This window comes from Canis lupus, chromosome 31 (assembly GCF_003254725.2).
Source record: "Canis lupus dingo isolate Sandy chromosome 31, ASM325472v2, whole genome shotgun sequence".
NCBI lineage: Eukaryota > Metazoa > Chordata > Mammalia > Carnivora > Canidae > Canis > Canis lupus.
The window spans coordinates 26,557,546-26,580,071 of NC_064273.1; the positions used below are offsets into that span (position 1 = coordinate 26,557,546).

A 22,526-nucleotide genomic window follows, 5' to 3' on the forward strand; every position below is an offset into this window, starting at 1 on the left:
GGCATACACCCAGATAAGGCATATCCACTGCCTGGGGATTCGAGGGGGGAGAGAGAGAGAGGAAGAGAGAGACGAGGGATGGAAGGGGCAAGAATTGGGGCAAGGCATCCTGGCAACATCCCAGCAGGACACAAATTACTCACAGAGGTGCCCTGGGTGGGGAACCAGAGTTGGGCTAATGGAAACACTAAAGTCCGCCACCAAGCCTGAAAGAGCTCAGGGGCAAGGACAGTGGTCACGGCCATTGTCACCTCCGCCATTGTCACCTCTGGAACTGAAGGGACTGTAGGGAGCAGGAACCGAGGGTGTTTTCCACCAGCCCCAGAGGGCTATGATGAGCCTGAGAAAGAAACTAAATCAGGGTGAAAAAGTCAAGGCTATTTCTGTGTATTTGACCTGGAGCACTCAACGGCTCCACCTAGAGAGACTGAGATTGCACAGGAAAGCAGCCCAGACTCCAGTCTCACTAACACCAAGTGCAAACTGTTGGAGTATTTCACCAAGCACCAAGCTGGCCTCACTCATCTCCTAAAAGGAATACAACAGGTACAGAAATGTTTCTAGGGTGCCTGGGTGGCTCAGTCGGTTAAGTGTCTGCCTTTGGCTCAGGTCACAACCTCAGGGTCCTTGGTTGAAGCCCTGCATCAGGCTCTCTGCTCAGTGGGGAGCCTGCTTCTCCCTCTCTCCATCCAGCCTGTGGTCTTTGTCATTTTTCTTTCTAATAAATAAATAAAATCTTAAACAAATATAAGTTTCTGTGTCTTAAAATATATATGCAGTTTTCCCCTATCTCAAAGCAGAGCGTTCTTGTGTTCATTTATACAGGAGAAAGGTTCGAGTCTTTCTGATCATCCATAGGATGCATCTTGCTAACAGATGCACAAAATAAATCGAGACAAAGCACAGCGCTCGCGCAGTTCAAAGCTCTGGATGCTTGATGCAGAGACGCCGAGTGTGGTTTCGTGGGCAAGGAGGTTGGCGGCGCCACTCTCTGGGGTATGTGCTGCCTCTCTCAGGGTTCACTGCAAAACCAAGGAGGAATGCTGTTTTCCTTTTTGTCTTTTTTCATAAAAATGAAATCTTTCGGTTAATGAAATCAGGTACAAATGTCAATCTTTTGGGAAAGCCATGTGGTGTAATACCAACTTTCACAAATAGAGGGACACAGCAGAGCCGGAATGCATCTTAAGAAGTATGATGTGCTTCAAATCATTGCTCGACATCAAAATGTTTGGATATTGCCAAACCAACACTTGTCAGACTTAAATGTGCACACGGATCGCCTGGGGATCTTGTTAAAAGGCAAGTTCTGGTTCCGTAGGTCTGGCTGGGGTGGTCTCTGCACGTCCGCCCAAGCTCCCATGGTTTGATGCTGATGCAGCTGGTCCACGAGCCACTCTGCAGAGCGGGTGCCAAGCAGCAGTGCTCACCTGCTGCTGTGGAGAGGAAGTGGTCTGGTTTGCACAAAGCAGGCAGGAGAAAACCCCTTCACCTGGACGGCAGGTGTCGATGGGGTAATCTTTGGGGAAGGTGCATGAGGACTCTGAAAGGTAAGGGGATGCCCAAGACCAAATTTACCTTTCTTGTGATTCTGAGGAAGACCCAGACAGCAAGACCCCCGGGGACAAAAAGTGGTGGCAGATCACAGGCTCAAGAGCTCACCTCCCCCAGGCCAGTCTGAGCTCTACAGGTCACCCCAATACTTCCCCAGGGACCCCGCCTCACCAGTCTGCTCCCATCAGGAGGGGGGCAAGAGACTGGACAAGTGTTCAATATAGATATAGATACATAATTGTGCCCCAAACTAATAGACCAAGATGCCGGAGCACCTGGGTGGCTCAGTTGGTTAAGTATCTGACTCTTGATTTCAATTCAGGTCATGGTCTCAGGGTTGTGGGACTGAGCCCCATGTTGGGCTTCACACCCAGTGGGGAGTCTGGTTGAGATCTTCACTCTCTCACTCTTTCTCTCTAAAAATATATAAATCTTAAAAAAAAAAAAAAAAAAAAAAAGACCGAGCAGCCCGGGTGGCTCAGCGGTTTAGTGCTGCCTTCAGTCTGGGACATGATCCTGGAGACCCAGGATCGAGTCCCATGTCGGGCTCCCTGCATGGAGCCTGCTTCTCCTTCTGCCTGTGTCTCTGCCTCTCTCCCTCTCTGTGTGTCTCTCATGAATAAATAAATAAAATCTTAAAAAAAAAAAGACCAAGATGCTCAGCAATTGCTTTTTTTTGTTGTTGTTGTTAAAACTTCAAGTTCTATGGCTAAAAAAAGATCAATACCTCATGATCTCACTTAAATGTAGAATCTAAAAACTCCTCCAAACCAAAAACAAACTCAGAGAACAGACTGGTGGTTGCCAGAGATGGGCAATGGGGTGTGGACGCAATGGGTCAAAGGGGTCAAAAGGATCCACATGCAGAAGAATGAAACTAGACCACTCCCTTTCACCATACACAAAGATAAACTCAAAATGGATGAAAGATCTAAATGTGAGACAAGATTCCATCAAAATCCTAGAGGAGAACACAGGCAACACCCTTTTTGAACTTGGCCACAGTAACTTCTTGCAAGATACATCCACGAAGACAAAAGAAACAAAAGCAAAAATGAACTATTGGGACTTCATCAAGATAAGAAGCTTTTGCACAGCAAAGGATACAGTCAACAAAACTCAAAGACAACCTACAGAATGGGAGAAGATATTTGCAAATGACATATCAGATAAAGGGCTAGTTTCCAAGATCTATAAAGAACTTATTAAACTCAACACCAAAGAAACAAACAATCCAATCATGAAATGGGCAAAAGACATGAAGAGAAATCTCACAGAGGAAGACACAGACATGGCCAACAAGCACATGAGAAAATGCTCTGCATCACTTGCCATCAGGGAAATACAAATCAAAACCACAATGAGATACCACCTCACACCAGTGAGAATGGGGCAAATTAACAAGGCAGGAAACCACAAATGTTGGAGAGGATGCAGAGAACGGGGAACCCTCCTGCACTGTTGGTGGGAATGTGAACTGGTGCAGCCACTCTGGAAAACTGTGTGGAGGTTCCTCAAAGAGTTAAAAATAGACCTGCCCTACGACCAGCAATTGCACTGTTGGGGATTTACCCCAAAGATTCAGATGCAATGAAACGCCGGGACACCTGCACCCCGATGTTTCTAGCAGCAATGGCCACGATAGCCAAACTGTGGCAGGAGCCTCGGTGTCCAACGAAAGATGAATGGATAAAGGAGATGTGGTCTATGTATACAATGGAATATTCCTCAGCCATTAGAAATGACAAATACCCACCATTTGCTTCAACATGGATGGAACTGGAAGGTATTATGCTGAGTGAAGTAAGTCAATTGGAGAAGGACAAACATTATATGTTCTCACTCATTTGGGGAATATAAATAATAGTGAAAGAGAATAGAAGGGAAGGGAGAAGAAATGGATAGGAAATATCAGAAAGGGAGACAGAACATAAAGACTCCTAACTCTGGGAAACGAACTAGGGGTGGTGGAAGAGGAGGAGGGTGGGGGTGGGGGTGAATGGGTGACGGGCACTGAGGAGGGCACTTGACGGGATGAGCACTGGGTGTTATTCTGTATGTTGATAAATTGAACACCAATAAAAAATAAATTTATTAAAAAAACAAAAACAAAACGAAACAAAACAAAAAAACCAAAGGGGTCACAAGGTACCCATTTCCAGTTATAAAATGAAAAGTCCCGGGGAAGTAATTCACATCATGGTGACCACAGTTAAAACGCCATATTGCATATTTGAAAGTAGCTAGGAGCGTGGATTTTGAAGGTTCTTATCACAAGAAAAAAAAAACATTTATAACTATGCGTGATGACCGATGTTCACTGGACTACTGTGCTGGTCATTCTGCAATAGAAACACGTACAGATCATTATGTTGTGCACCTGAAACAAATACCGTAGGTCAATTATGCCTTGATTTGAAAAAAATAACTTCATAAAAAAACCCACAAAAAACCTTTAAAGCTCTACCAAGTCAGCTTTCCCTTGATGCTCCTAATTATTTAGAGAAAAAAACAGGCATTCCCAAGAATTTCCTCGCACAGACTCCTTCCTGCCAAAGTCCACTTCCATCCTCCCATCCAAAAAAGGCACAGGACTTTCCAGGTACTTTTCAGTATTTTTATTGTTTGACAGGCATTTACAACGCTCCATTCGTAGACCTAAAAACATAAAAATAGACCTTCTTTCAGCTTATAAAAGAAATATATAAGAACTTTTGACATAGACACGTCATGACCTTATGTACAAGAGACAATGGCACCCTCTCCAAGCACCAGACTTTCCAGCATTTTCAGACAGAACTGTTGCACTGGGATTAGTAAGTGTGACTATCAGAAGCCTCTGCTTCAGTTTTCCATCCGGACACAATCGAACTGGAGGTGATATGGAACAATGCAGTGGTACAAAGGGTATAGAAACCATTCTAAAGCTTTTTAAGAAAATCAGAAGATATAGCAAAAATTTAATAGAATAAAACTTTCAAAAGATCAAGCTCAAAGCCCTGGAAACCCGAAAGGGGAGGGATATATAGGGTGGAAAAGCGGGTAAAGCAAGCAGGGGCACAGGAGCATGATGTTCTGAACTCTCTATTGTCTGGAAATATAAAGTCATAACTGATTTTTATAAAATATAATTCCTAAAGCTACTATAAAATTCAGGTCTTTAAAGTACCTACTGATGTGTCAAACACCAAATAGATATTTTTCCCCAAAAAGAAAGTTTTCATATTATTTAAACCCTTCTTAGGAAGTGGACATCTGTGAAATGGGAGGAAAAAAAAAGCTATAAACCGTGTAAAAAAAATCGAAAGTGCTTTAACTTGTTTTTGTTCTTTCTATTTGGAAATCTGTTTAGAACATTAGATTTTTTTTAGCATGTTTACCCTGTTTTGTTGGTCTGTAGAAAGTATTAAACACAAGGTATGCTTTTGAAGAGGCTGTTTCGTTAAGATGTTTGGTATGGACGGTCAGGGAAGGGATAGGTAATCTATGGATGAAGATGCAGCTTTGATGGGAAAAAACCAATGATCACCATGGCAACCCCTTGAGAAGGAGTCTCCCCTCCCCCGCCACGTGCAACAGACACACACACGCCCATTCGGGTGTCATGTTTAATCCAGCCAAGCTCCCATCTCAAATAGAGATTCAAACATTAAAACAAAACGAAACAAAACAAAACAAAAAAACCCAAAAAGGAATCTTCTTCTTGGAAAAAAAAGTTTCTCCTAAGCATCTCCTTGGCCTTTTGTATATAAATATAAATCACCATGCCTCACTCTCTCTGTAAAAGGTAAAATCCTCATTTTTTTTTTTTAGACTCAGTTACACTAACACTGTAAAATTCTCATCTGTTTGTGCCCCTGTATCTCAGGTAAAATACAAAAAATAGTGTTTTTTTTTTCTCAAGTGATAAATTTGGATCTCTTCTCAAAGAGTTTGGCATCTTTATAATTCTATGCAAAACTAGAACTTCGGAACACTGACATCGAGTAAGACCAGCCATAGACTAAAACAGAAGAGAGAGAGGAATAAAACAAAAACAAAAACAAAACAAAAACAGCTCATCGAAACATACGTCTCCACCGTCTCCTCACACATTCTCAAAATACACAGATATTCTCAGACACCAAAGAGGGAAAGGAGTAAGAACACTGTAAGCTGTACACGTTGCTTTGTTGCGTTTTGTGTTTGAAGGTGGTTTCCCCAACTAAGAGATAGCTCCTGGGCTGATTTCAGGTGCAGTGACTTTTATTATTCTTATTCTTTTTTTTTTTTTTTTTTGTGCTATCCTTTCAACTAACCAGCTGTAAGGACTTTAGACTCCTGGTGGTTGGGGGTGGGGTGGGGGGGATCACTCGCTTTCCAGCGCAGTCGAATCTTTGTCTTAGTTTTTTAATTGCTTCCAGCCCTGATGCGTCGAGAATAAATAAAAGCCCTTGGAAATATACAGAAGATAGGACTCGAGCTTATTTGGGATTCTGAACAATTCTCTCGGACGTCGTGAGAAATGATGAAGTTGGGTGGCCACGTGGCTTCGGAACCAGGTCAGCCGCCAAGACCGTGTGTGCAAGAGTGCGACCAAAGGGAACATTCTCCTCCTCGCGGGGACAGAGTGGGGGGGGGATCGGGGACGAGGTGGGGGGTAAGTATCTACACACGCTCTCTAGGGGGGGAAAGTGACAGTCAGATCTCAGTGTTCAGTTTCCTGGAGGGGGCGAAGTCTTCGCGCCTAACCCAAATGACTTCGTCGCCTGGGCTCTCCAGGCCGCCGTTGATGCCCGACAGGGCCGCCTGCTTCTTGAGCTGTGTCATGCGGGACGCGTGACTATCCAGGGCACGACGGCCTCTCTCCCGCTGACCGATCGACACGGCCTGAAGCTGCTCCTGGAGCTCGGTGTCCACTGCGGCGCCCCTCACCGACTCGCAGAACTCGTCCTCGTCACTGAGGATGTCCGTCTCCTTGATGTCATCCTGCTCCTCGTACTGAGCAAGATCAAACTGCTCTTCTACCCACCGGTCAGTGTCCCCGCCACCGGGGGGCTGCTGGGACTCTTTCTCCGGGCTGCTGGCAGAGATGGCATCAGAGTCAATGGTAAACCTGTTTCGAGCCAGGCGCCGCCTCCTTCTCCCAAGAGACTTGCTTGGGGCGGACACTGCACACACACACAAAAATATAAAAATAAAACCCCCACATGCTTTACATGCGATGAAAAGCCAGACAGCAAAAGAAAAGAAAAAACAAAAGCTACACGGTATTTATTTAGTGCCTTGATGTCGTTCGGGGCTTAAAGTCCAGATTTCACCAGTCTTAGAGTCGTTACTTCACACGGATGTCTGGACTTGGAGGATGTCATAGCAACTGACTGAAGGGGGAGGGGTGGGGGGAACAGAGGGACACAGGGGAGGGACATGTTGGTTATGGGGTAAAGAGGATTCACCTCCCTCTGAAACAATCCATTTCTCTACCCTGTGCTGCATTCAAGAGGACCACTGACCTCGGGATGAGTTAGTGGCCTCAACCCTGAGAGCGTTCCATGGCGCAGTGCTCTGGGGATCCCCAGGGGCTGTCCCAGGGTCACTTAGCCAGAATGGGTTTTTAGTAAGGGTAAGGGATGCTTCTAGAGTTCCACTGTCTTTGTAGAAATCACCGTGATGTGTCAAGGAGGCAGAGGCACTGGTCCAAGTTATACTGCTTTCTGGGAAACCAAGTGGCACATTTCTGGAGGCTCTGCAGTTAATTAAGGGCTCAGCAGCCCTCACGCCTACAGAAGAGTAGCTCTCGGAGATGTCAAGTCTCCAGTTACTGCCCTGCCCTCTTGCTGACAAAGCCCCACACGAACTGTGAAGCTAAGCAAACGTGAGCTTTAGTCCCTCCTGATGACATTCTGTGTATCACCGATGTCTCTTCTACGGAGCAATTAAAATATCGGTGCCTGAGTCGAATGAGAAATAAATAATCTATGTCACCTGTGCTGCTGACTCTCAAAATGCCATATGAAGTGACTAACAATTAAGAAAAAAACAAATCTCGGAATTCATTTGTTCACCCTAGTGCCCCCTAGGAAGCCAGAATTATTCGAGACGAACACACAAGACGCCACCCAGTCAAGCAAACGAACATTCTCACCACACACACACACAGGACACATACAATGGGAAACGCTGCTGCCTCTCCCTCGCTAGTCGAGTGGTGGTTGCATTAGAACCAAGGAGGGGAAGTGCACCATGGGGTTTCCAATGGAGGGCAAGACCCTAGGCACCAATCAGGAGCAGCGATCCTGAAACCTAAGCCCTAAAAACCATTAAATTGCTTCAGTGTTGCTAGAACTAAGAGGATTATTCCCAATGACTACCAAACCTAGCCATGACTTCAAACGCAGCAGGTATCATCAGGTCAGGGAGTTGGCTCCCATTCCCGCCTCAGAGCCTCATGTTCCCATCATGGTTCCAGGGTGCTCTACCCTCTTAAAATATGGAACAAATGGACTTCCCTCTTGATCAAGGAGGGCAACTGAAAAAAGGTTTCCAGAAAAAAATAGAAAAAAGAAAAAAAAAAAAAGAGTAAAAACCCCACTGTTTCTACTCCACTAGGAAAAAGCAGAAGTTCCCTTTCAGTTTTAATCCCAACACCACCGTAGTGGAGCCCAGCTCCCTCCAATCACTATATTAGAATATTAGAACTACCTCAACTCAAAACTGGGCTATTGGAAATTTCTGCCAATGATTTACATGCATGCTAAAGTATTTAGGGGTAAAATGGGTTAATGTCTGTATTTTTGAAATGTGTCAAAAATACGATGAGTGATGGATGACAGATGGATAGATATGTGATGGGGAAGATACAGAAAAATATCAATTATAGAATAGATGGTAGGTTCTGTATAATTCTTTCAGCTGTTCTCATATGTCTGAAAATTATAAGAAAATCTTGAAGCAAAACAATTTTTAATTGGGTTATTGGCAGACATATAGTACTTTTGGACTGAGTATGGCGGCAAGATATTTGGCTTTACTGTCCCTTTCAAATAGAACAGAGAAATAAACTACCTGGGTATTCATGACAATGCATAATGAAACAAGAGTATTTATTCTTTATTAAAAGGACACCTAAAAACCTGGCCAGCCTTTTGAGGTTCAGAGAGACAATCTCTGATGAGTATGTCCAGAGCATTGTTAAGACTGACAAGCTAGTGCTAGCTGACCCACTCAAGCACCACCTTTAAATCACCTAATGTGAAGATCCTGAGATCTTGAGGAGTTTCAAAAGCAGAAGAGTAAAGACTTTCTTCAGCTTCAAATGAGCCATGAGGCAGAAAATCTTCCAATCAAGCCAAGGCCAATGGGCTGACATGGAGGGTTTCTCTTGGTTTTCATGATGGTATAATGTGTGGGTTGGTTTTGTTTTCTTTCCAAAGGGGTCTCAGCAGGAAAACTTCTGCGTGTCCTACAGACTAAAATGGCTTAGTTCCAAAGTAAATGCAGCTTTGAATTTAGGTCCCTTGATTAACAGTTAAAACCTGGCCAATGACAGGCGGGTTTCCTGAGTTTGGGACACGTATTCTCAATCCTAATCTAAGCATCCCCAGGCAAGTAAAGGGATTATGTGAGACAATTCTAAGGAGAAATGCTCTATTGTGAGCTTATAAAGGGATCTGCAAAGCTTTCTTCACATGAGGACTCCAGAGAAATTGTAGGTAGAGAGGTATGTGAGACTCTTAAGATACCTTGGAGAACCCAATAGAATACTGGGTGTTCACTGCAGTAGATTTTCAATAAAGTTATCAACTGATTGGAGAACAGATTCAAGATAACCAACCTCCAACATGAGTTAAACGTAAGTGCTTAGGAATATGATATCCCATGTCAAGCAACGTAGGCTGTGTCTACCAAAACATTCAACCATTCACAATTCTATCCGTGCCTCATCACCAAAATTGAGAAAAGGCGGAAATGTCATCAAGACAAAGGCCAGAACCTTCTTGGCAAATGCAAGGGAAGCCTCTTTTATTGGAATCTTCCCTGCCAAATTCGGGGCTGCGTCTTAAGAAAGGAGTGATAAAAGTGTTAATATCTTAATGTCATTAATACCTACATTATGAAAATTTCTTTCTTCCTAGATATATTTTACTGCTGTGTATAGACGGTAGTATAGGTCTTCCTTCCTCCCCGCTCCACAGTGATGATTCCAGTCCTAAAAGACTATTTGCTCTGGGATCATTTAAACCCTACATTCCTCTCTACCAATAGCAGCTCAAGGCTTCCCCAACCTAACACGGAAGCTAAAAATTAAGTTGCAAGCATAAGGCAAGGGTAAACATCTGATGTGTCATCTGGTCTACCAAACATGGAATCCTTATTGAGGCAGGCGGCATGGCCGTGCTTCTGGATTACAAGGCCACCATGTTCTCAGAATGGTGGGCTGTGCCCCTGCTGAGACGTGACACACTGCTTTTTGCTAGACAAAGCTGGCTGTCATGCAAAGCAGCGACTCCTCATTCCACAAGCAGGCTGAGAGAGCCCCTCCAGAAAGAGAATGCGCTCCCTTCCTGGCTTGGAGAGTGAGAAAGGAGGCCCCAGCCAAAGGGAGGAGGGCAGCGAAGGGAAGCTGGAAGGAGGGCAAGAGGCATAAATGAAGGGTGGATCCCCCGGGAGATGCTGGGAAGGAGGCAAGGGCAAGGAACCTCACACCAGGGAAGAGCTGTACTCCAACGTGAGCCCCATAGGGCCACATCTGATTCTTGCTCAACAAAAATGCCAAGCTCGCTGGAGTCCTACAGTGGAGTGGGGGTGACAGGGATCTTGAACGTCTGAATTCCCACAGTACCTGCCCTGCTCATGGCTGGCCTGGCCCCTTTGAGCGCGCACAACCTTTTTCCTCCAAAAGGTACATATTGCTGGGATGAGGGAAGGCTTTCGGTTTTGAGGAGCTGTCTTCTGTGCTTATCGCGCAGGACTGAATGCACGGCCTTCAGGAAATCTTTCCGGCTCTCTGGAGAGCTATGAAGAGAGAGAAGATTTACACATGTCAGGGGGAAAGTATTTAACACACGGGGAGCTTTTAATTTTGTCAGATGCAGCCTGACACACATCCCTGAGGACCAAAGTTTAAAGACAGAGGCCACAACTCCGATTGCTACACTGAGCCACATTTTCATCGCTGGTGCTAGAGAACACGTACTTCTTTTCCTTTACATTTTGTGATTCATCTGCAGGTAATGTGGGAGAGATGGCCCATGAATGAAGAGACTGACCCTGCATCCAGAAGTTGCCAGATTCTGCTCTTGATAGCTCTGGCAAAGCCTTTCATTCTGAATTTTTTTTTTAAGATTTTTATTTTATTTATTTATTCATGAGAGACACAGAGAAAGACAGAGACACAGGCAGAGGGAGGAGCAGGCTCCCCGGTGGAGCCCAATGTGGGACTTGATCCCAGGACCCCAGGATCATGCCCGGAGCCGAAGGCAGACAGTCAACCACTGAACCACCCAGGCGTCCCCCTACTTCCTTTTAGAAAGTTAATGAGGTTATTGTCTATGTTCTGATAAAATCACTTTAACTTGTCCAATTCATGTTCTTTAAGAAGCGTTAGCGCGTTTCTGAAACGCACAAGGAAAAGCACGCAGTGTCTGGGGATGCACGGCTAGTGTGCGGACCCCAGAGTGGGTAGGGGGACCCCAAGCAGCCACACCCCTCCGGTGTGGCCTCCACGCTCACCCCCTCGCAGCCCCAGGCTTACCTGCAGCACAGATGGAAAACTCTCTCGGGCCTCCCTTCGGACTCAGATTTCACATGGACAATTTCACACACAGCATTTGCTTCTGCATCTAGATAAATTAAGACGAGGAGGGATTAGGCACGAGGAGGGATTAGGGCACGTCTCAAAGAGATTCATTTGCATTTTTACAAAAGCATTCCCTACACCTGGGTGTAAGATTCCAGAGTGCAGAAGCTCCTAAGACCAGAGGTGCCTCGCCACCATCCCTGTCATCTCAAAGAGACAAACTGAAAGCTTAATGGGTGTGAAGGAAAAAGAACACCTGGAACATTTCCAGTTGCTAAAATGTCTTGCTCGATGGTTTAAAAGGGCAATCAGTCAATCATACTGATTCAAGAACTGGCCTTTTAGACGCATGGCCTGTTTGGCTGAACTCTTTCAATTGAGTAGCTGTAGGCAGATGCCAACAGGCCGGTGCCACAGAGGCAGGTCCTCGTGTCCATGCTGGGAGCCCTCCCTGTGAGTGACCAGGCCGGTGCCCTGGAAAAGCAGGTCCTGGAAACAAATGGGACTCCTCTTTCTCAGCGCCCCCAGGCTACCCACTCTGAGGGGAGCAAAAATGGGATGCTGAGAAGGTGAGGAACAGTTAGACTTTAATTTCTAAGCCTTACAACGCCCGCAGTACCACATTTTTTTTTTTTTTAAGTCCTGAATAGAGTGTTTGTGAAAGGAACAATCACTGCAAACATCAAGACTGCACATGGTGAGGTCTCGGCCTTCCCCGGCAGGTCACAGCCCTGGTCACAAGCCCTCATTGTACCCACGTTATTTAACCCCAAGCAGGACTCGTCTGCCAAAATTTTCACAAATCTTCCCCAATGAAGATAAAAATCAAGCAATTGCACATTCGGGTTTTCCTGATCCACTGGCATGTATCTCATAATGAGAAACGTGTTGGCTAGTCTTTATAACTCCGTTAAAATAAGCTTTTATCTTGATTGCTTTAAACTTAATTTGAATGAAAACCAGCGAGAATGGAAGGGCATATCACAAAGACGGCTTTGTTTTCAAAACTAAATTCTTTATGTATGTAGTCCTCAACGAAGGGAAAATGTCTGGCTGAGAAGCCTGCAGTTTGCTATAAACATAAGCTTTCCGTTTTATAAACCAGGCACAAGGAAGTCCTACGAACTAGATAATCTGCAACCTAAGACTGCAGAAGGAAGACAGAACAGTGCTGAGGTAGCCAGGCCTCCGAACGCTACGACAGCTGTGTTACACCTACAACCTACCTTTCGAGGGTCTCGGAAATTAAATCCTAAGTAAAAAGGCACCGGAGTAAACCTCTGTGCTGGAGGATCAGGAAGTCACCTTCTCAAGGCACATGATCATCCTGAGTACATTTGTCCGATGTGGGTTTTGCATTTGCCTTTTTGACTACAAGGGATCACAGCGATGAAAGAAGCTACACCTAGTTTAATTTGCGTGAGTAATTGAAGGTTTCCTAAATACCACAGGACATTGGACTAGAGGGACTTGGTTTTATGAGGAGCAGAGCCAATTTTGTTGCTCATGGAAGCAACAAGTACAAGTGGGCAAACAATGAGCAACACACAGCAGACACACCTGATGCCAGAAGAGGATATAGAAGAACGGATCTACTGTGTATGTGTGGAGATCCCTCTCCTGGCCCCGCTTTGCAGCCAGATGGCTGTCCCTGCTGTCCAACTGGGACAGGGAATAGGTGTGGGCTGAGAGTTTCTACCTGACTCCCAAAGGTGCTCCCTCTGGGGTGCGCTCAGGAGAGCCACTGCTGACAGCTCCTCCCTAGAATGGCCTCAAATTAAGCCTTGGATGGGGCCTCCGAATCACAGAAATATTCCTTTTCTTGGTCAATACTCTGCTGGGATTCACTGCTCCTCTCTTGAGCTTCAAGCATCATCTCATTTATATTAACAAGTATATATATTCCTTGCTCTTCCACAACTCGCTTCACTGCTATTTGGATCATAGAAAAAGACTTGACATTTCTCTTTTTTTTTTTAAGATTTTATTTATTTATTCTTGAGACACAGAGAGAAAGGTAGAAGGAGAAGCAGGCTCCCTGTGGGGAGCCCAATATAGCACTCGATCTCAAGACCCCAGGATCACAACCTGAGCCAAAGGCAGACGCTCAACCACTGAGGCACCCAGGCATCCTAACACCTGACATTTCAAAGGCCTCTACCCTAATACAAAGATTTGTAATGTTCTACACACACACAAGTATGCATTTAATGGCTTTTTTGTGCTTTTGGTGGTCTTTTCTGGTCTCCTGGTTAAAAAGCAAGTGAGTTATTGTACATGGGCTTTATCTGCTCATGGTCTCAAAGATTCTGTCCAGAAGTTCAAGACTCATTGCTACTCAGACATTAGTCACTGTAATATTAATACATACAACAGAATGACTAGAATTCCTTGGAATGATATTGAGGATGCTACATCCATACATTCAGATCATTCATTCATTCATTCAAATAGTTAATAAATGTCTGGGTGTTAAACAAGAGGCAAGGGAGAGACAGGGAAGAGGGAGTTAAATATAGGAGCAAAAAGGATGGTAGGGTGGTTCAACCAAGAGCATCGCTTCAGAGCAACAATTCACACACATGTCGGAAACACACACCCAAGCACATTTCAGAGTTTACCTGCACTTGCCAAAGCTCGAACCTGCAGAGCTTCGGTAGGGATCATGTGCCGAAATCGGAAGGGGTCCCAGTCCTCATAAATTGAAAGCCTGTGAGATCCTACCTGCAGGAAGAGAAGGAACCAGGTGCCTAAGAACAGTGTGCTCTAGGCTAGACCGGATCCCCACCCCCTTACAGAAGATCAGTGAGGCTGGGACCCCCGTGCTTGTCTGGATGGCACTTTGGTTTGTCCAGCAGAAAGAGAGAGGCCATGTGATACATAGGCACGAGGTGTGCAAATTGGTTTGCTACCCAAATCCAGGTAAAAGAGGGACATGAGAAGGAGGAGAAGAGGGAGCCCCGGAAGGACAGCTGAGAAAGGAAACAAGAGTCAGGAAGGTTCTGGCCAGGCAGGTTCAATAGCTATTCACTTTCATGCTCTCAGTGTCGGCCTGCCAGAGAGAAGGCAAGATGGGCAATTTCCTCCATTCCTGAGCAACACTTCAAATGTATGTAAAAAGTACCAAAAAAAAAAAAAAAAGACAAGGAAATCATAAGAGCCTGGTGCCTGACAAAGGGGCAGAATGACAATTATGCAGATTAAAAAGGAGAAGCAGATAGAAAAGGAGATCCTTTCAACCCAGGGGTGAAGTAAGAAGTCTTACAAGTTTCTTCTTCTGTTTGGAGCCATCTTTATATACAAGGACCACGGCAGTTTTGAAGACTGGAAAAAAATAAGACAGGCGGTTACAGTGCATAATGTGTGGGGCTTTCCCCTGAACCCCGCTAACTTTGGTTATCAGCACAGCTCAGAAGAAGGCAGCGACTTCACCTTCCGCCCATTCACCAAGCCTGGTGAGACTTTCCAGGTTCCATAATAAAACACAGAAAGCCGAAATAAACAGAAATAAGCCCTCCCTGCCCCACTGGAAACTTTTGGGTCACATATAGTTTAACTATGGGGTCATTTCAAGTTTAAAATTCCAGCAACACACATTTTAACAAAAATGCACTGGTTCGGGAGCTGGAGAATGATACAAACATTAATAATAATAATAATAATAATATTGCTTACAGTGATTTATGTCAACCAACCTAATATTACACATACACAACACAGAGTGTTCATAATTTGGGACCCAGAATTCATCTTTCTGACCTGAAGGAATGGAAATTAGTTTATGAAGCAGAATGCAATTGCACTTCTTCCAAACAGGCTGAATCACAGGAAGTATCTAGAAACAGGGAGTGGGCCGGTTTATTCTTACAGTCGTTGAGGGGTGGAGGAGACACAATAGTTATGCACAGTCCATAGAATTCCTTAAACAATGCCAGGCATGGTGACCACTCAGCGACTCGGACTCCTCCTCCAGGGAAGGAAGAACAAGGCGCCCAGAGGACCGGAAGGTGAGTGAGCCCATCCTTGGCTCTGGCTGGCAGGGACTCCGTCCCCCCCCAGCATGTCCTGGCCCCAAGGCAGAGCCAGACCCTAGTCAGTCCCAGGGCAGGGGGAAGGGCCACACCTGGTGTACCAGACCCCGAATTACAAAGGGAATGGATATTCAGAAAAGTCTCAAGGCGGGGGCTGGGGAGGGAGGCAGGCTCCCAGGCCCTGTAGCAACCAGCCCAAAGTATCTGGTTCATTTTCCATCCTATTTACGATGAGTCAAGCCTCCTCTTTGTGGAGGATGGCCCTAACCTCCACTGCAAAAAGAACTGAGGGTATAAAGAAATCAACTCTGGTCTTTGGGTCTGGATTGCCCCTGGCCCTTCAAACAACTCACAGCATCTGACCCCTTAAGAATCCCAGAGGAGCCACAGAGAGGTTCCCTCTCCAAAGTTCCCAGTGGCCAAGGAGGCCACACCAGCTTGGGTAATGCCCAAAGAGGCCCTACATGCTCACCGTGAAGCCTTCAGACCTCACAGTGGCCAAGACAACAGATCCCTTTAAAGAGTGAGGGAGCTCCACCCCAGGAGGGGGTGTCCAACGACCTTAGTCTCAGAAGACCCACCATGTCACTGGGACCACAGCCCAATGGGGTGGTTGCCACGGTTCTCTGAAGGCTCCTTGGCCTTCCTCGGTTTACCTGGACCTCCATCATCTTGGATCACAGTGGTGGTGCCAGAGTGGGCCTCAGCCGGGGCTATGACCACCTCTGCCTTAAACCCTCCCTGACTCCTTGGTGCTAGTCGCCCTCAGCTGACTGTGGTGCTGCCCAATCTCTTGGATGCACCTTGAATTGAAACTCCCAGCATCCCCTGCTGGCCCCAAGCACTCCCTCCACACCCCCGAAGGGGATCATCTAACACCCAGCAACCTGGAAGCCTAGACACACTCTCTTCTTTTTTAAGGTTGATGGTCATCAACATTCAGCACAGATGAGCTGTCCTGTGAGTAAAACATCAAGGTGCAAGGTTGGTGGCACTTCTGTGTCGGTTTCAGAAGAAACCTGCACGGTTTCCTGAGATTAGAGATTTACACCAAAACAAGACATAATCATGCTTTAACCCAACAGCTGCCTGTTCCGTGGTGATTACTCTGCTGATTTTGAAAGGCACATCTAAGGCTCTATTTAGCTCTGTCTTGCTACCTGAAGCCACACCCAAACTGCCAAACATGTCACTTTTACGGACTGGGAATCCATAAATAATCACATTATGGTGAAGATAGTTTGCATTTGACTCATAATCCCGCTTCTCTTTACTATTACTCTGGAGACGACTTAATAATAAGCCTCCCACAGGGCCTCGGGCCCTTCGCACCTTGCTAACTATGGCCCCTGGGATAATGTCCTGGCAGCGTGATCACTGATAATGGGCTGGGAGGTGCAGCTTCCACTTCCACCCAGCACAGGTGTTGGGGGCTCCCTTCTGGGGAGCCACCCCTCTCCCCAGCCCCGGGGAAGAGAGTGACACAGAGTGAAACTTGCACCATCCTCCATCTGAGCCTGTGCAGCAAGTGGCAGCTAAAGCCCCAAAACTCAAAACCAGCATTTTCCAGAACCTTTTATAAGCCCTGGTTGGCAAACTGGGGCCAGCTGCCCCCTTAGGACAGCCTGTGAATACAGATGCCTACTTGGTTACATATTGTCTATGACTGTCTTTAAAGCTACACATGGCCTCTTGGCCCTTGAAATCTTAAACAGTTACTATGTGGCCTTTTACAAAGAAAGTTGGTCCACCCCTCCTTTCACCCAATCCAAGTATTTTCTTCTTTTAAATGTTTCTTTTTTTTTCAAGATTGTATGTATTTATTTGAGAGAGACAAGAGAGAGCATGAGCAGAGGGGAGAGGCAGAGGGAGAGGGAAAAGCAGGCTCCCCACTGAGCAGGGAGCCCAATGTGAGGCTTGATCCCAGGACCCTGGGATCATGACCTGAGCTGAAGGCAGGCGCTTAACCAAACAAGCCACCCAGACACCCCTAAATCTGTTTATTTATTTTCCTTTCCTTTTTTTTTTTTTTTAATTTATTCATTCATGAGAGACACAGAGAGAGAGAGGCAGAGATACAGGCAGAGGGAGAAGCAGGCTCCATGCAGGGAGCCCGACGTGGGACTCAATCCCGGGTCTCCAGGATCAGGCCCTTGGCTGAAGGCAGCGCTAAACTGCTGAGCCACCCGGGCTGCCCCTAAATCTGTTTATTTCTTTCTTTTTTCTTTTTTTAATTTGTTTATTTCTAACCACAGGAAATCTGTACAAGTCAGGAGATAGTTGTGAAAAATCCCAATGCAGAACTCTGGAATGTTTCATCTGTAGCCCAGAATCAGAAACAGGTAGATAGATGGTTTGCGTCATTTAATTCGAATCATATTTCCCAGAAGTGACCTACCAAGAAGCATCAGAAAGCTCCCAGCCCTTCCAGGAAGAAATTACAATATAAGAAGCACAACTGGTAATACTGGGGTGGGGGTGGGGGGGGTAGTAGGAGAAAAAATTATACCTACCCCTGGCAAAAGCAGCCGCCCATCACAAACTACCAACATGTTACAATATCCCAGTACTTTTTTATATGTCATATTTGGTCACACATTTTCCTTGCTCACTTCTATCCATCTTTGTTATTTTTAAGGAAATGGCATCAACAGCTCCAGTGGCTCTTTGAAAATGTTAGGAACGTCACTCAGGTTTTCAGTAAAGGCTGAGTGATCTAAGCAGGAAGATCAATAGTCTTTCTGTTAAACGCTCTGGCTTTAACATCACTAGGATGTTCCATTTGGGGATACTGTGTTCACATCGTGGGAGAAAGGAAAAAAAAAAGTGTCCTGTTAAAGAAGCAATAAGCAACCAGCCACCCCTTGCCCCTAGAAACACAAGGTAAGGTAAGAGAATGAAAATACTAGATTTCCTTTGTATTGTGTTTCCTACCCAGGAATCTTCTGTGGGGGTTCAAGAAAGACAAAACATAAAACAAAAGCATGAACTGTTAGTTGTTTTACACTCAGAACAGCACTGCATGCTGTACGAGCATTTATCGTGCAACCACAAGCCAGATTTCCTGAATTACACACAATTCCCAGTGTGCTAAAAAAACATACTTTTCTCTCTCAAAAAGCCTATCGCAATACAACCACATGAGGGCTCTGACTGCAGGAATTACATCTTCTGAGCTAATCTATCAAAAAATAAATCATTCACAAGCATCTCCCTGTGATTGAGAAGCACCTCACAACTCATCAAGGCATCCCAGTTGCCACAACAGGTCAGCTGTGGAATGATGCCCTGAATCCCAGCATCACACCCAGCAGCAGAGTCAGAGAGACGATGAACGATCTCAGACTTGAGGTCTCAGAAAAAGACAGCGTTGTCTTCATTTTCTACATTAGTTTTCCTTGGCTTATGATTCACCCCATCATTTTGAAAAGATATTCAGAGAGTGACAACGACAACAAAATCTTTCTCTGCCTATATGTTTATACATGGGCAGACTTAGCACGGTCATGCCCTCCCTCCCACGTAACTGGGTGGTCACAATGGCCGTGCTGGACTGGAAGGGTTTCATTTACTATTTGCAACATGCTGGTGGCCAGGGAAGGGAGGCCAATTCAGATAACTGTAATGAACTTAATTTTAATAAACTGGGTGTTGAGATAGAAATATTCTTATTTTGAAAAATAAGCCTAGCTTCCCTCTCTGTGCTCTCTGCCGCCAATCCTATTGTTCTTGGGTTTTTTGTTTTTTTTTTAAGAGAGAGAGAGAGAGAGAGAGAGAGAGAGAGAGAGCGCACATGCACATAAGTGCACAGAGAGGGGCAAAGAGAGAGAAAATCTTAAGCAGACTCCACGCCCAGTACAGAGCCTGATGTGGGGCTCGATCTCACCCTGGAATCAAGACCTGAGCCAAAAATCAAGAGTCAGATGCTCAATGGACTGAGCCACCCAGCGCCCCAACCCTGTTCCGATACATACCAAAGGCCGCCAATTCTGGCTCCTTTTTCCACTTCCCCAGGGAGGCTGGTGGGTTTGGCCATATCACGGTGGTGTGCAAAAGCAGGTCCCCCATGCTCAGATCTGCAACCTGAAAAGCAGGGACAGGGCAAAACTTACCGGGTGGTGGTATAAACATAGAGAATTTCTCTCATTCATTCATTCATTCATTCATTCATTCATTTTGAGAATTTCATGTTTTAAAATCCAGTAGGCCGATGTCAATCTTACTTCATGTCAATCTTACTTTTTCTTTAAAAAAATCTGGTCACTTTTTTTCCACCTTTATCCCATGTCTGTCTACAAGAATTTCAAGAATAAAGTGGCAAAAGGTAGACACAGGAGCCCCCAAATCCACACCCAGTAAATCTGTCAAAACTGATCTACAAAATTGGCAAAGTTCTGTGTTCAAGCAGAGACAGTTTCCCCAAAACAGATAAATGGCCACGAATCACAGAGATCCACCCCCAGGAAACCAGGCATTTTCCATCTGTGACTTTCAATCCCCTTGGGACCAAGGTTTGCCGGGAAGCAGTGGAATGAATTATTTTTTCCTTTCCCAACTCATTCTCAAGAAGATTTCATTCCACTTTAGAAGAGGAAGAGAGAAGCCGACTGAGGAGTCTGAAGAGTGCTCTCTAAGTGTGTCGTGGGCTGAGCTCTGAGATCCGCAGGATCATGAGGTCTAGTGGCATGGCTGGGGAGGTCAAACGCTAGTCCGTCCCAGATGAGTTCTTCTGGTCATGGAACCATCCAGACATGACTCTGCAGGTCCAGGGCTTATGTCTCCGGACAGCCATGTCTGCCTTTCTCACCGGAGTCCAGTGCCCACGTGCAAGCCCACCCACACCTCGTCCTCCTACCCACCCAGCAGCCTACTCACAGGTGGGAGGATCACCTGGTCTCCTGACCTGCTCTCGGTGCAAACATCAGAGAACAAGCCTCTGTAATGATCAGAGACCCCAGCCCCCCCGCCACTGAGAAATGCCATCAACTGTCAGTAGGTTCTGCATCCACAGAAATCAAGCTCAAGGCAGCATTTCAAATCTTTAAAAACCCGGTGTTGAGCTTCTCAAGGACAACTCAAAGGTCTGGTTTATTTTGCTGCTTAGGATCTGACAGGGTTTCTAGACACAGCAGCTTCCAAGCAGCCCTCCGCTGAACACAGTGCCATGTGGCATTGTTCTTCCTGAGTCACCGAGCCAGACTCTAAGGCTAGAGACGTGGCTTCAGCTGTACAAAATACAGTGGTGTTGCTGCCACTTTGGTGGCTGGGGGGTTGTCATGATAATAATTATTCTATTACTGACCTAATACTGATTCTATTAGTATAGCCAAGGGCAAAAAAAAAAGTCATCGATCATATTAGTTTGTTTGTACTTATGAAATAACTAGCCAACCAACCTCCAGGACAGTACCAGCTAAGGGAACTAGATAGTGTCTCCTACCCATGCCCCAAGCACCCACATGGGAGTGCTTATACACAGACATCAAATTCCCAACTACCATTCCAGGCCACAGTCTTAGAGGGTATGTCCTTAAAGGTGATTACGGGTCACTAGGGCAGATGGTTGTCCAAACACTTCGTCCTCCCTCCAACATAATTCTGTATCTGCGCCCTCTGCCATGTGATTTTTCTGGCACCTTCCACTAGACCAGGTAAATCCCTGATGACTCTGGGCTTGGCCATGTGCCCTGGGCCACGGAGTTGGGCTAACGAGTTTCCACCAGCCCTCCTGAGCTGCCCCCTTCCAGCCGTGGAAAGGATATGCCTAAGCCATCCACTGCTTCTTCAGCCTGGATCCAAAAAGGCAGATAATTAGAGCACACCTGAGTCTTCTACGCTGGAGCTCACCAAGGGAAGCCAAAGTTCAGCCAGCCCACACACTTGAGTGTGAAGACAGGATGTTGAGTTGTTTGTAACATCGTAAATGTGGACTGATCCAGTCCCAGTGCACGTGGTTTCGTTCAAGTTTCCACATGGCAAATGGAATAAGCGCTGGTCAGGGCTGCCCCTTTGGCCAACGGTACCTTCCTTGGCCTTCTACTGGTTGCCTTCATAATCTTCTGCCCAAACCGCAAGACTAATTTCTACTTAGAAGTCTGGGACGTCCTGCTGCACAGGACCTTCTGAGCTCTTCTCCTAAGGGAAAATGTCCTCTTTGGCCTTTGCTTCCTCCTACTCAAGCAACAGGGATGTTCTATGTGGTCCAGTCCAGCTCCCTAGGGTTTAACATGGAATAGGAGGTTGAAGGTCTGGCTTCATCACAGTGTTTGCCTTCAGGAAAGCTGGCCAATGACAGGTAGCAGCCACCTCGCATCCCTGGAATGTCACCATTTCAACTGTGACCTACCTTTCCCAACAGACGTTGCTAAATGTTCTGATTCGTAACTGTTTACAAACTGTTCATAAATCCATTCTCGGTTTTTGCTGGATATTGCCATTAAAGGGGAACTAAAATGATCAAGGATCACCTTTGTGAGAACCAGGACATAACTTGCACGCCTCCAACTGTCTGCCTCCAAGTTTCCATAAGGGTTGCAATGTATGCTGCAAGCAGGTGATAGAATTGCAACTGATCCGCGCACTATTGCCCCACGTCCCATCCTCCCTTGGGTTGTGGGTTTGTGAAATCCAGCCCATTCCATCCTTTCTGCTTGGAAGATCATTATCAAAGGAAGACTGCATGGAGATGGAGTTCTTCTCCCTGAGTGATTAATCATCTTTGGCTACGATACCCCTGTTCTGCTTTGGGAGCCTTTCTTTCTTTTTCTTCTTATAGCGTTAAAACACAATCTCTTATTGCTCTCCTTGGCGTCTTTTCCAAGCCTTTATCTTTCTGGACTTTGGATGTCCGAATACGGAGATAGGATTTACCTTCTCTTTAACACTGGTACGCAGTTCCATGTCCCTCCTTCCATCTTTTGTGCATCTCTTTTTACAAAAATCTCAGCTCACAGGAGACTATTTTGAACAGCACTCTGTCTCTTTGTTCCTCGCTGGAGAGATTTCTCACTTGATTGTCAGAATTTCATTTCAGAGGACGGGCAGTTTCACCAAAGCCATGTTCCCTTTTATAGTCCCTGACTTTTGAATCATTGTTATCTTTTTTTTCCTAAATGCTCTGCAATCCATCGTCCACATCATCTTCCAGTCTTTAGCATAATGGT

General features: G+C 45.7%; 1 protein-coding gene across 1 annotated transcript in view; it reads right to left on the bottom strand.

Annotated features, from left to right (window-relative positions):
- Positions 1–4,157: 4,157 nt before the first annotated feature.
- The window catches only part of TIAM1 (TIAM Rac1 associated GEF 1), a 202,249-nt gene continuing 183,880 nt past the window's right edge, over positions 4,158–22,526 (bottom strand). The window contains 6 exon segments of the mRNA XM_025450018.3: positions 4,158–6,704; positions 10,376–10,548; positions 11,288–11,375; positions 13,954–14,056; positions 14,598–14,656; positions 19,338–19,446. Coding sequence (XP_025305803.3) covers positions 6,235–6,704; positions 10,376–10,548; positions 11,288–11,375; positions 13,954–14,056; positions 14,598–14,656; positions 19,338–19,446 — 1,002 coding nt within the window. The 3' untranslated portion in view covers positions 4,158–6,234.